The sequence below is a fragment of the Thamnophis sirtalis genome, unplaced genomic scaffold (assembly GCF_051295495.1).
Source record: "Thamnophis sirtalis isolate CommonGarterSnake01/CBP01778 unplaced genomic scaffold, rThaSir2_p1.2 scaffold_9, whole genome shotgun sequence".
Lineage (NCBI taxonomy): Eukaryota > Metazoa > Chordata > Lepidosauria > Squamata > Natricidae > Thamnophis > Thamnophis sirtalis.
In genome coordinates, this window is record NW_028261389.1 from 62,521,057 (window position 1) to 62,535,392 (window position 14,336).

Below are 14,336 nucleotides of genomic sequence, written 5' to 3' on the forward strand. Positions count from 1 at the left end.
TCCTTCCAAGTAACTTACATTACAATCTTCAAAAAAAAAACAACCACCAATTGTTAAGAGTCTTCATCATTTTATCAGTCTTGGGCTTAACAACACACATTTGTGCCTCTCCTTTGATTGATTGATTATTTAAGACATTTATATAGCCAACACTCCAGAAGATAGGCTTAAGATACAGAAGGATCTTGACAAACTTAGGCACTATCTAATAAAATGACATTCAGTGGTGAAAAGAGTAAGGTTCTACATTTAGGCAAGAAAAACAAAATGCACAGGTACAGTATAGGTGGTACCTTGCTCAATAGTAGTAACTGAGAGGGATCTTGGAGTCCTAGTGGACAACCATTTAAATAGGAGCCAGCAGTGTGCAGCAGCTGCCAAAAAAGCCAACACAGTTCTAGGCTACATAAATAGAGGGATAGAATTAAGATCACATGAAGTGTTAATACCACTTTATAATGCCTTGGTAAGGACATACTTGGAATACTGCATTCAGTTTTGGTCGCCACAATGTAGAAAAGATTTGGAGATTCTAAAAAAAGTGCAGAGAAGAGCAACAAAGATGATTAGGGGACTGGAGACTAAAACATGAAGAATGGTTGCAGGAACTGGGTATGTCTAGTTTAATGAAAAGAAGGAATAGGGGAGACATGATAACAGTGTTCCAATATCTCAGGGGTTGCCACAAAGAAGAGGGAGTCAAACTATTCCTTAAGGCACCTGAGGATAGAACAAGAAACAATGGGTGGAAACTAATCAAGGAGAGAAGCAATTTAGAACTGAGGATAAATTTCTTGACAGAACAATTAATCAGTGGAAGAACTTGCCTCCAGAAGTTGTGAATGCCCCAGCACTGGAAGTCTTTAAGAAGATGTTGGATAGCCATTTGTCTGAAATGGTATAGGGTTTCCTGCCTAGGCAGGGGGTTGGACTAGAAGACCTCCAAGGTCTGCTATTGTATTATTATTGTATTATATGGTTACCCAATTCACACATGGTGACTCTGGGCAGCTTACAACATTAAAAATCCTATTGACAGGCAATGAGATAATCTCCCATTGACTTTCTTGATAGCAATATGGAAATGACTTACATTGTCTGCCTCTAAGAAGTATCTATTGTTGTCTATGGTCCTGTAGATCCCGATCCCAAGAATTAGTCCTGCTTTAAAAAAAATTAGGTCACTCAACATAAGCTAAACTGTGTAGTTCAGCTTTATGTCCTTATGCTTATGATCAACATTTTCCTGGAGAAAATCTATATGTTCATTAAGAGTCAACATTGAAGAGATGGCATCTTTCCCTGGTTTATACAGATATTGGCCTTGCATATAAAAAACATGTCACAATGTAATATGATTGTTTTGGAATTTATTATGCTGTGTAACACACCACAGAAAAGCTACCATGCTTCTTGGTTTATGAAGCCTGATTAGTTTTAGTTTTGGATATTGCTGAACCACAGGTCATAGTTAATTCGTGATTTGCTTTGATACTCTCTCCAAAATTTATATATTAATTGAAGGAAAGGAAGAAAACAAATCAGGCCTTGTTTAATTTGCTTTTCTGCCTGGCTGGCTTCAATAAACTAACAACTTTCATATGTTACTTTGTTTTATCTTTATTTTAATAAAAAATGTATTAACTTTTTTAACCCTGTTGTACACTGTCCAAAGTTACTTGTTTGTGAGATAGGTGGCTATTTAAATTGGTTCAATAAATAAATATTTTTTTAAAATCCTGACATAGACCAGATTCATGTATTTTATGTTGGAAATGTGGGCTGGAAGAACTGCTCTATCTGTATGTATATGAGATTCTCAGTTGTCTCCACTCATCCTCATTTCTGGTTTGCCTTCTTGATAAATCTATTTCAGCTGAAGCAGCTAGATGATGGAGGAATCAAAAGAGTAGCTTTGGCAACCTACATCATCTAGCTCAGTCCAATTTTAGGTACTAGTATAAAACTGTGCCAACTGCAGATAGTGTTATCAATCAACATTTATTGTTCTAAAGCCTAAACCATTTTTGATGTTCAGTTAAAAAAAAAGAATGGAAAGCCTTTATATAACATAATGCTTACTGGAAAATAAGATCAATTTTTACATGTTATTTTATAATCCAAAGTAAATTCTATCTTGCTCTCAACCTAGATAATACATTGTAGAAAAGAGTTTTGCGCCACCAGTTCCCTGGAATTTTAGGAAAGGTTTCAAGGCACATCTTTTTACATTGGCCTTTTTATTATATAGATAATTCCTGACTTACAACCATTTGTTTAGTTACGGGGGGGGGGGTGACATGACCATTTTTCACACTTGCAACCATTGCAGCATCCCATAGTCACGTGATTAAAATTTGATTGATTGGCAGCTGGCATGTATTTATGAGGGTTGCAGTGTCCCAGGTCATGTGCTCACCTTTTGCAACTTTCTGACAAGCAAAGTCAATGGGGAAGCCAAATTCATTTAACAACCATGTTACTAACTTAACAATTACAGTGATTCACTTTACAATTGTGACAAAATTCAGTTAGCAACTATCTTACTTAGCAATTAAAAATTTGGGCTCAAGTTTCATTGTAAGTTGAGAACTACCTGTATTCCAATTTAATGTTCATATTTAATAGATTTAATAGATAGATAGATTTATTTGGTTTTTTTTGTTAAATATCGTCCTGATATCTTCTAACTGAAATATTCATAATCTGGCATGTTTTTACATGTTAAGTTGCTATACAATATTACACTTAGACAATGTAATTTGGTTTAGTTCATGTTTCTTTGCCTTTTCATTTTAGCTACCTTGTCATGCCATTTATGGGAACAGACTTAAGTAAAATAATGAAGCATGAGAAACTAACTGAAGATAGGATCCAGTTCCTGGTTTACCAGATGTTAAAGGGTCTAAAGGTTAGAGATTTTTCTTTAAATTGCTTGTTGGTTTTTGTCATCATTTTCTTGAGTCACAATATATCCTTTCCTATGATTAGTAGTAGTTAAGACATCATGCTAGAAACCAGGAGGCTATGAGTTCTAGTCCTGCCTTAGGCACAATGCCAGCCAGTTAACTTTGGAGCTGTTATTTTGAGTCCTGGCAAACCACTTCAGAAACTATATATATATATAGAACTTCCTCGTGCAAGTTTCTAATCCACTTCATGGTGTGCTTCAATGTGGTATAAAATTACATATTCATTGACAGATGGAGTTTGAAATTAGAATGTGTTTTTACAAATCCTTACTCTGAAGGAATTTTGATTCTTATGTTACATTTTCATTGGTGAACTTTTCTCTTTATCAGGATTTGGATTTTAAATCCTTTTAAGTTTATAAACTTTGATTATTTGCACAAATCCCTTCTAACTTCTCTTAGTCCCAAATTTAATTAATTTGAAGGTAAGTGTGAAGATTCTGTTTAGTCCATTTACTTATGAACCTTATTCATACTGTGCAGGAAAATGAGGAATCCTAGCAAATAAAAAACTGCTTCATGACTTGTCTAAAGCTGGAGTTACGGTTTTGATCCTAAAATATCCCAAGTTCTATAAGCCTCCTTTAAAATATGTTATAATTTTTTAAAAACATCCTGACTTATTTGGCAGCAATCAAATATCTTCTAAATTTCGACTTAATAGTAAATTATCTCTCCCTTTACTTGCTGAGGGAAGGAGAAAGGATAGAGCAGGGATAGAGATGATGTATAGGGATACAGTAGAGTAGAATGGTGTGGAGAATGGAATGAGAATGGAATGGAAATTTATTGTCAGGTTTAGGCCTTGGCATTGTTGAATTTACGGCAAATCAAGCAAGGAAAACAACAATGGCCTTTGATTACCTTGGGCCTTGTGTAGTGCTCTGGTTCTTTTAAGCAAGAAAGCCATCTCATTTGCAATGTGCAAATCTGGCCCAGGTATAGGGAGAGTGGAAAGGCCTAAATATTGTATTTGGTGTTTGCTGAGAAACAACACCTGGCTGTTTTTCATGTTTGTTTAAACTGCCTGTTATGTCAACAAGAAATGAAAACAACCTTTTTGAAAAAGAATGTATATTTGATGTTGTTGTACTGTCACAAGATTAAGAATGGTTTCATATATTTATTTGATTGATTTCCTATCTTTCCTTTAGAAGTTTGAGGATACCGATAGAGAGCATTTATCCTTCCATAACATTCCTGTGAGATATATTGAATTGCAAGAGTGATTCTAAATCACCCTGTTAGCTTTCATGGCTCAGGCGGATCTTGAATCTGCCTCCCCAGTCCCTAATCCATCACATTCATCACCCCATTACAGAATTTCCAGCTGAAATCATTGCTTTTCCCTGTTCCCTGTTAGCTTCTTAGGAAGCTTTGCTTACCTAAGAATATTTCCATAATGATCTTTTCCTACTTGTAGGACTACTAATAATCAATTTCTTCTACACAAAATATACTGTGAATATGTTGTGCAAATGTAAGGGCTCATGTTAAGGTTTCAAGAACAAGAAAGCTAAGATTAAAATGCCTGAAGGCTCTAATCTGAGAATCCCATACTGATGGCAATGCCATCTGTTGAAGTAAAACAAGGACAGAAATAGAACCCAAGTAGAGCTGTGGTGTGCAAAAGCACCATCCAAACTCTGTTTTGCAAATTCATTTTATCTGGAAGTTTAGTGCTTGCAGAGAAGAATGGCACACAATTGGTCTTGAGCCATAGTTTGAAAGACTGGTTTCCTACTTATGTACTGTAGGTAAGATGAAACGTTGGTCTGCAGCAAAGAAATAATCCTCCAGTTAACAGTGCCTGGTTTGATAAAAGAATTCTGAATTTTCCATTCATGTTTCTCAATCTAGATACTTGGTTTCTGACAACTTAAAGATTGATTTCTAGGTTTGTTGGATTGCAACTTCCATAAACACACAGCTAAAGTACAGGAGGTAGGGTTTTTTGAATTGAAAGACCCATTTTAATTTCAAAACCTTGTCATGAACACTGACAAAATGCTTCCTCTGAACTCTTGCCCATTCACATAACAAATGTTAGAGTGGGGGCATTCAGATCGCAAAATAGCATTTTTGAGAAAGCAAACAGACGAGGCAGTTTCATACTCTAATCTTGCAAGATGCTCATTATTGCCTCAGATTACCTTTCTCCATTAACAGATGGGTATCCATGCAAAATGCCTCTTTGAAGACACCAAATATATATTTTTTTATTCTTAAGAACTGTAAAGAGGTTTTGTGGGGCCCAGAGGCATATCTGTAAATATAGACAAAATTACAGCCTGGTGTTTCGCTTAGTAGAAGACCTTTTTTAAAACCAAAGAAAGGAAAGTCAGATCAAGATGAAGTGTCATTGTGATGACTACTTGCATCACAATGGTTCCCCATGGATTGTTTTTGCCATTGCCTAATTGCCTGAGTAAAATAGTGTTTCTTTCTTTCCACAGTATATCCATTCATCTGGCATAATTCATAGAGTAAGTAAAAAACTTCAAGCTTTCCTTTTTGATATGTTTATATATTCTTGTAGAAGGATTCTCTTCAATCACATATCCATATATAATGCTTTTAAATTTTACACTGAAGTTTTATACTGAAATATACAAAGAAAGATAACATTTATTGTACAATTTTAATTATTGATACCTACAAGGCTACTTTGAAAAATTCTTTGCTGTTTTAATGAGAACTTGATAATGTATTCCTTGGGTTCTTTGTTGTACTATTTGCAAAGTCACAGCTTAAATGTAAATTAAACTATCCTTCAGGAATTATTACAATAACTATTTCCAATTCATTATAAATGTGATGAATAGTACAAGTTTCCTTTGTGATTGATTACAAGGAGATCAGGATGTTTCCAATATTGTAATATTTTCATTTTGCTCAGTGGAAATGTTATAGTGATTCACATGCACAAACTTGATTGACTTTGGATTTTTTGTAATACTTTGCTTGCTCCCTTGGTTTCTGAAATTGTTCAGTCACTGCCAGAGAAGCTTCTGATCCCTTGAGTTTCATTTCTTATATTCATATTTGGCAACACATCGGCACATTTGCATTCTGGGCCATTGTTTGTCTTGAACAACTAAAAAAAAGTCTGCCTTTGAAATAAATCCAATTACAAATGAACTCAGTTTTATATTTCTTGTTTTAAACATCTTTATAGGATTTAAAACCTGGAAACCTAGCGGTTAATGAAGACTGTGAGTTGAAGGTAAGAAATTGAATGCTCTAGTGGCTTTTTCAAAAGTAAATACAGGGGAATCTGGAATTATGTCAGATATAACTAATCCAAAAAAACATTTTAAAAATGAGAACAGGTTGCAGTCTGTAGCACTATTGTGTGAAGTAATAGACTGTTAATGTCTGTGTGCCTAGATTAACTGCAGATTTCCTGACTAAGGGTAGATTCTGCAACATTGCACACTATGTAAGGATGATTGCTTGTAAAAGAAGTTTATTAACATTTCTCCAGAAGCTTAAGCTTGAATGTTTTCATAGATAATTATTGAATTTAATCCCATTGTTTTGTAAGAAGACAGCAGAATCAAGTCTTTGTCTTTTACAAAAGACCATTTGTCTTTTTCAAAAGGTATCTTTAATTAAACTGGAAAATAAGATACAAGCTGGAAACATAGTATGCACTCCTAGATTGGGGGTAATGGGAATAAAATGCTGAGTAGACACTCTAGGGCTTTTCACTTTGTAAAGCTTTCATTTAGACAATTGAGCCTCTTAATAAAGACTCTGTTGATGGGGTTCATGTAAAAAGCTTCTTAAATTAAATTATTTTTGAGTTACTATTATTAGTATGTATAGCTGAAGCTACAAGCAGTTCAGTGTGATGTTCAGTTTGGGTTTATGTTACAACTGTCAGGGTAATGATTTAAGAGCTGACCAGCTGCTAGAATGATGTAATACTGGGAATGAGTCAGCAAGGTGTTTGGGCAAATATCACTTTAAGAACCTGTAATAAGAAGTGGCCCTGTTGCGGTGTATCTCTGTGTGTGCGCTTCCATACTGTAATTGCTGATTGCTGTTTGTTTGAGGTCTGACTAAAGTATATTCTTTGTAGATAAAACCACTATTTAAACACAAACCTGTTTCATGTATTTGCTCCTGGGTTGTCTCACATAATCACACTGTGCACTCTGACAACAACCATATGTCAGGGTCTGAAGGGTTAAGAAAAACAGCCAAACACAGAGATGGTTTGAAAAATGTAGTTTATATCCTGCAACACAAACTGACCAACAAAGCACTAAGGCGATGAATAAATTATCAGAACTGACATCCAGTGCTCCCCACCACCTTTTATACTTTATTTGGTATTTAGGCTAAACCCAACCCCTGCGCACGCACACACCCATCACCTCGTGACCCAGAGTGAAAATCACCCAGGAATCAGTCATGGATTGTTCTCAGTCAGTTATCAGTTATGGAATGTTCTCAGTGGAAACCACCCGGCAGTCAGTCATGAAGAGTTATGGAGAGTTCTCAGCTGGATTGCCTGTGGAGGAGGGAGATCCCCAGCTGATAAGCACTATTCTTGGCAGCTCCCATAGCTCCACCCACCCACCCCCCAAAATGGCAATTTGGGCCTGTGGGCTCGCTGGACCTGACACCATAGCTGGTTATTGAGTTCAGGATTTGTTTGAATTCATGGCAAACAGACAATGTTTCTCACAAGCAATAATCCCTAGGACAGCACATTAAGGCAACATAAATCGCTTAAACTTTGTTAGAGCATCATAGGTGTGCTTAAACAGATACACTGTTTTTTAAAAAAACATTCCAACAGAAAACAGAGGGTTAGATGTAGGGTATTTTCATGAAAATCTTGCAGCAAAATCCTCTGAAAGTATGCAAAGCTTCTTACCTGCCAACTGTTAAATTGCAACTGTAATATAAGAAAGCAATTACAGGTAGTTCACAATTTATGGCCAGTTATTTAATGTCTGTCAGTCATTAAAGCCTTGAAATGGGTGCTTTAGAGATCATAAAGTGCTTCCTGCCATAAGAAAATGTCACGCTGCTCTCCCATCACATGACTGCATTTTGAGCACTTGGCAACCTGTTCACATTTACAACCAGTTGCCAAATGTCCTGAAATTGTGATTGCCATTTACAGTTTCCTTTGCCAGCTTCCGCAGTGTTGGGAAGCACCCAACCTGGCAGGGCAAGAGATCAAGCTCAGAGCTAGCCTGGAATTACTGCACGGCCGCAAAAGGGCTTAAGGTCAACCCTTCCTAAATTCCTTGGAGCCTTATCTAATGGTTCCCAAGAGTAGGCTGCTAGATTGAGGGGATTCCTATATTATAGACAGAACATAATAAAGTAGTTAACTCAAACTCTGGATGTGTGTTGTGGTTGTTTGTGGCTAACACCCAGAAAGTCAATAAGGGAATCAGAGAGGGAAGTTTGTAAATGGAGGATATGTTGGATTTGAGGTCCATTCCCCTAGTGTGCAGAGGGACCTTCCTTCCCCTTTATGCAGGGAGGAAAAATCCTTCCACACACTGGAGGAATGGTCGTCAAATCTGGCAAAAACACTAGCAAACCCCAGCATTCTGGTGATCATTCTCCTTGGCCTGGGCCCTCTCCCCTCCACTGGAAGCCCAAACCCCAGCAGTCTGCTTAATGACCCACAGCTGCAAGTGGGAGAACCAGGACTGCAGTCAGTGAACAAAATAGTCACATGGTATCTCAAGCAACAAGATTTCAGGTCCAGTTGTGGTTATAAGTGGAGGATTAAGTGCTTTATTTCATATTTTTTTTCACTTTTAAAATCATAACAATTTAATTTAAAAAAAATAATTGCATTCAGTTGGATCCACATATTGGTACATGCAGTAATGAGTAGTGAGATTGATTTTCAAATTGTATTTCCATCCACTTTGGGCATAGTAACCCTGAACCCTGTGTAATGCTTGGAGCCAGAAGGTTTTGACCCTTTACGTGGCATTTTGGAGTAGCTGATAATGGGGGAAGAAAATTTGTTTCTGCCAGCTACATTGTCATGGCCTAAAGTAAGCTCAACGCAACGGTAGCTGTGAATATATGAATAATAAACCAAATTCATGTTGTTTCAGTTTTCTGCCTTTATGATTATATAAGTAAAAAATAATTCCTGTGAACTGGGATTTCCACTTACTACTGTCAGGAACAATGTAATATGTCAAACTTGTGTTTATGATGCTTGAATAAATAGCATGTAATGAATAGGCCTTTGAGATTCTTATCTTTTACTTGCAAAAATGCTGTTTAATATGTACAAGGCTACACAATCCAAATAACAATTTGCATTCCTCTAAAATAAGGGTATCATTTCATTGCAATCAATTATTTGGATAACATTGTAAATTGAATGGAGGTAATGAGAATATATACGGATATGAGAAATAAGTGTATTAGCAGTGCCTGTTAGGCATCTTTTTTAACTATTCTCAAGGGAATAGATTTATATTTTTAGGGAAATGTTTAGGGATATTTTCTAACATGAACAAATCTCATTCCAATTCAAGGTTTTTATGACAATTCTAGAAATGAAAATTGATTATATTTTGTTCCTGTAAAACAGATTTTAGATTTTGGGCTGGCAAGACATACAGATAGTGAGATGACTGGCTATGTGGTTACTAGGTGGTATCGAGCCCCAGAAGTTATACTTAATTGGATGCATTATACACAAACAGGTAATTTTTGTATTTGGTAGAAACTGTTTTTTCTGCGTTGGGGTTTCTGTAACCACTGATTATATAATTTCATCACTTCTACTGCAAAAGAGTGGCAGCTTTACAAAAACTGCTGCAATCTCTTTGTAGACCAATCAAAAAACTCTGTTGTTTTATTTGCAGAGACATTGAATAAAATTGCTAAGAATTGAATAGATGGTATAGCTGTTTGCACATTAATTTCTATAACATTTTTAGAGGGAAACATTTTAGTTCTAGTCATCTGCAGGACATCAGGTAGGCTTCTGAAATTCTTGGTTTTCTGCAATGTCTGACTACACTTATCTGGTTTTCCTATTCAACCCTTCTTAACAGTGACCCTTCAAAAGAAACTTTGAAACAAAGAAGATGCATATAGTTCAGACCATCAACGTTCTAAAAAAGCATTCATTGAACTATTGAAATTGCAGAAATAGAACACACATTTTCAGTTACAAATCACAAAACACTGATTCTGTGTTGTTGCTTTCTTTTTGAAGGTTTTTTTCTTGATTCATGAGCTGAATTTAGATGCTGCTCACACCAATTTAATGGGTGCATTTTCTGTGTTTCAGTGGATATCTGGTCGGTGGGGTGTATAATGGCTGAGATGGTAACTGGAAGGCCGCTTTTCAAGGGCAATGATCGTATCCTTTCTTGATGAATGCTTCATGCTAATTTGGAAAAATATGCAAAAATTTGGGAATCAAAGTAAGTTACTTCATAATCACGTCAAGTGAAAAATGATCAGTTGAGGTATTAACTTGCAAGCATCAAGCCAGTTTTGGAGGTCTGTAGCTTTGCCAGAAAGTTGCAAGTTTAATAATTCAACACAACTCATAGCAATAGCATTTAGGCTTATATGCCGCCCAATGGCACTTTACAGCACTCTCTGGGCAATTTACAATGAAGAAGCATTATTTGCATATTTCACACAACAATCTTGAGTCCTCATTTTACCAATCTTGAAAGGGTGGAAGGCTCTAGCCACATCAGGATCGAACTCCAGGCTATGGCAGAATTTGCCTACAATACTGCATTTTAATCACTGCTCCACCAGGGCTCTATTTTAATTAAATTAAATATAATTAAATGCTGGTTGAAAGTCACATTTTTGGTTCTAATATTTGGCATATCAGATTGTATTTTAGTTTATTTTATATGCGTTGATGTAGCTAACCTTTGAGTTAATCTTTTTTTTTAATGTCATGAACATTTTTAGAGGCTCAAAATGAGTTATGAAGAATCAGTGTTTAAAGACAAACATAGCTTTCTTTCTTCAAAATTTGGAAGATGAGATCTTTGATACTAATTTAACAAAAAGAAATCTAAAATTTTAATATAGGTATGAAAGCTTTTACAAATTGTTACACCTGAAAACACTTGAGGTGAACAAAAGTGTAGTTAAAAAAAACAAAAGTGAAGATGATCCATTAATGAATATTTGAGGAGTATCCTTTTAGTTGTCAATTCCTAGCCAACTGCTGGTAATTATGAAAAAGTATATGAAGTATATGTTATATGCTTTGATTTCACCAGTAAGAAAATCAGATTAATTATATCATTTTTTAAATAACATGCTAACTGAATATTTGATTCCTGACTTTGACATTCAGATTTGGACCAGCTTACAGAAATTATGAAAGTTACAGGCACACCAACTCAGGATTTTGTTCAGAAACTACAAAGCCAAGATGTAAGTTGCTGCTTTTACCAAATTTACATGAGCAGGTTCAGAAATAGATGGTTCTGTGGTACTTAAATGTACTAGTTCTTTTTTTTTCCCTTTAACACAGCACAGAAAACAGCAAACAAAGGAAATCTGGTTAGAAACTAATAAGGCATTTGATAAGGTAGACCATAACCTACTACTAGATAAAGTAGAAGAATGTGGGTTAGACAGCATCACCACCAGATGGATTCATAACTGGCTGACCAACCGCACTCAACGTGTAGTCCTCAATGGATCTGCATCTACATGGAGGGAAGTATGCAGTGGAGTACCCAAGGCTCTGTTTTGGGCCCAGTACTCTTCAACATCTTCATCAATGATTTGGATGAGGGAATAAATGGGGAACTCATCAAATTTGCAGATGACACCAAGCTGGCAGGAATAGCCAACACTCCAGAAGATAAGCTAAAGATACAGAAGGCTCTTGACAAACTTGAACATTGGTTACTATCTAATAAAATGTAATTCAATGGTGAAAAGAGTAAGGTTCTACATTTAGGCAAGAAAAACAAAATGCACAGGTACAGTATAGGTGGTACTTTGCTCAACAGTAGTAACTGTGAAAGGGATCTTGGAGTCCTAGTGGGCAACCATTTAAATATGAGCCAGCAGTGTGCAGCAGCTGCCAAAAAAGCCAACACAGTTCTAGGCTACATAAACAGAGGGATAGAATTAAGATCACGTGATAAGCTTTTCTGTAATAAGCCAATCAAAAGCTCTAATATCCTTGAAAGACAGGTTATCTGTTTCAGTCCTGTTTGCAGAGAGAAGTTTGAATGTGGGGATCAACAATTTCTGCCCAATTTTAATTCATTTATTATAGGCAGCTCAGAATATTAACACAGGAGCTGACTTTATGTGTATATAGATATAGGTAGGGAATGCAATGGCTCAGCGGTTAAAAACTCTGAACTTGTCAGCTGCAAAACTTGTCATGGTATTGGACCTGGGTACTTGAGAGACCGCCTGCTGCCAATTACCTCCACTAGACCTATTAGATCCCACAGATTAGGCCTCCTCCGAATTCCATCCGCCGGCCAGTGTCGACTGGCGACTACCTGGAGGAGAGCCTTCTCTGTGGCTGCTCCGACCCTCTGGAACGAACTCCCCGTGGAGATTCGAACCCTCACCACCCTCCAGGCCTTCCGCAAAGCCCTCAAAACCTGGCTGTTCCGACAGGCCTGGGGCTAAAGAGCTGTTGCCCCCGTCTCGAATGGTATGACTGTTGTGAGTTTTTAAATTATATATTGTTATGTTTGTTTTTTTAAATTTTGTCTGTATCCCCCTTCCCCAGTTCGAGTTGTGAGCCGCCCTGAGTCCCCCTTCGGGGGGAAAGGGCAGCATACAAATACAATAAACTGAACTGAACTGAACTGAACTGACAACCTGGATTTGAGATCTGAGTGCCATGTGACAGGGTGAGCTCCCATTACTTCTACCATCTCCTGCCCACCTAGCAGTTTGAAAGTATGCAAAATGTAAATAAATAGGTACCACTTTGGTGAGAAGATAGCAGTGTCCTGTACACCTCAGTGTATAGTCATGCTGGCCACATGACCACGGAAGTGTCTTCAGACAATGCTGGCTCCCTCGGCTAAGAAACAAATGAGCACTGCCTGCTAGAATTGGACAATAATTATAAATTGAAAGTGGGCAAATTGTGTATGAATTTAGGAACTTTGCATCCAAAGTGAATTTGTATATAATTTGTATTCTACAAGTGCATTTTTTCCCATATATTCACCAGGAATAAAACCCAGTTTGATGGCATACAATTTCTTTTTCTCTGATTCATTTCCTGAATTAATAAACAATTAATATCCAGTAATCTTTGTGTCTATTTATTTTAAGGCAAAAAATTATATCAAAAACCTTCCACAAGTAGAGAAAAAAGATTTTGCTGCCATTTTGAAAAATGCAAACCCTTCAGGTAAGTTAAATATTGATGGATGTAGTATATTAGAAAATTATGCAGTATCAGGATAGTAAACAGGCTGATTTATCTTCTATCCTCTTACATAAAATAAACTTCCAAGATTTTTTTGTGTGCCCTGTGAAAATTTCATTGTAGAATTCTTTTCTCAATAATTTATTCATAATTGTCAGATTAGCTCGTTTTAATAAAGGTCAGCTTTTTCTGCTAGATACATTTTATTATCAACTAAAGTTCTTTGAGCTACGTGATCTCCAGAAGATGTAGAACTTACACAAAATATTAAGTACATGCTTGATCTATTTCCAGAAAATTTGTCCTTAAACCTCCTTTCTGATTTGTTTATCCAGCTGTAAATCTTTTGGAAAAAATGTTGGTGTTAGACCCAGAGAAGAGAATAACAGCAAGTGAAGCTTTGGCACATTCTTATTTTGAAACAGTTCATGATCCTGAAGAGGAAAACAAAGCAGAGAAATATGATGACACTTTTGACAACATGGATCTGCCCCTGGATGAATGGAAGTGTATGTTTAGAATTGTTGTGTTGAATAGCAGTCTTCTAATGACAATGAGATTGGTGTAGGAAACCTTATCTACATTCTTCAAATAGATTTTTAAACATTTTAATTAAAATATAATCAGGGGAACTGAAGAATCTGCTGCATTAAGTAAGACACATAGAAATACTTCTTTGTCCTTGCTGTTCTCTTCTGTCTCTTTGATATATATTATTCCCTCTCTCCCAATTAATTTTACAAACTCTTACTCAAATGTCTTTTCTACGCTCAGTTCTGCAATAGACTTCAATATACATGGATGGGCAAGAAATGAGAGAATAGCAAGAAGAAATGAAAATAGTTATGAAAGCTTCTATAAGCAGAAATGGCATGGTATAAATTTAATAATAATTACTAAAACTGCCCTTATCATGAGGGAAAAATATTTGCTGACAGCATTCTGTAAATTTTGCATTA

General features: G+C 36.2%; 1 protein-coding gene across 4 annotated transcripts in view; it reads left to right on the forward strand.

Moving 5' to 3' along the window:
- MAPK12 (mitogen-activated protein kinase 12) overlaps positions 1 to 14,336 on the forward strand; it is a 40,934-nt gene that overhangs the window by 14,003 nt on the left and 12,595 nt on the right. For all 4 annotated transcript variants that reach the window (XR_015697618.1, XR_015697619.1, XR_015697620.1 and 1 more), the window contains exons 4-11: positions 2,800 to 2,911; positions 5,429 to 5,458; positions 6,151 to 6,198; positions 9,565 to 9,679; positions 10,273 to 10,344; positions 11,314 to 11,393; positions 13,281 to 13,359; positions 13,713 to 13,886. Coding sequence is in view for 1 of the 4 variants with exons in the window: in XM_014054790.2 (XP_013910265.1) it covers positions 2,800 to 2,911; positions 5,429 to 5,458; positions 6,151 to 6,198; positions 9,565 to 9,679; positions 10,273 to 10,344; positions 11,314 to 11,393; positions 13,281 to 13,359; positions 13,713 to 13,886 (710 nt within the window). In the remaining 3 variants the exon portion in view is untranslated. The remainder of the gene's footprint in view (positions 1 to 2,799; positions 2,912 to 5,428; positions 5,459 to 6,150; positions 6,199 to 9,564; positions 9,680 to 10,272; positions 10,345 to 11,313; positions 11,394 to 13,280; positions 13,360 to 13,712; positions 13,887 to 14,336) is intronic.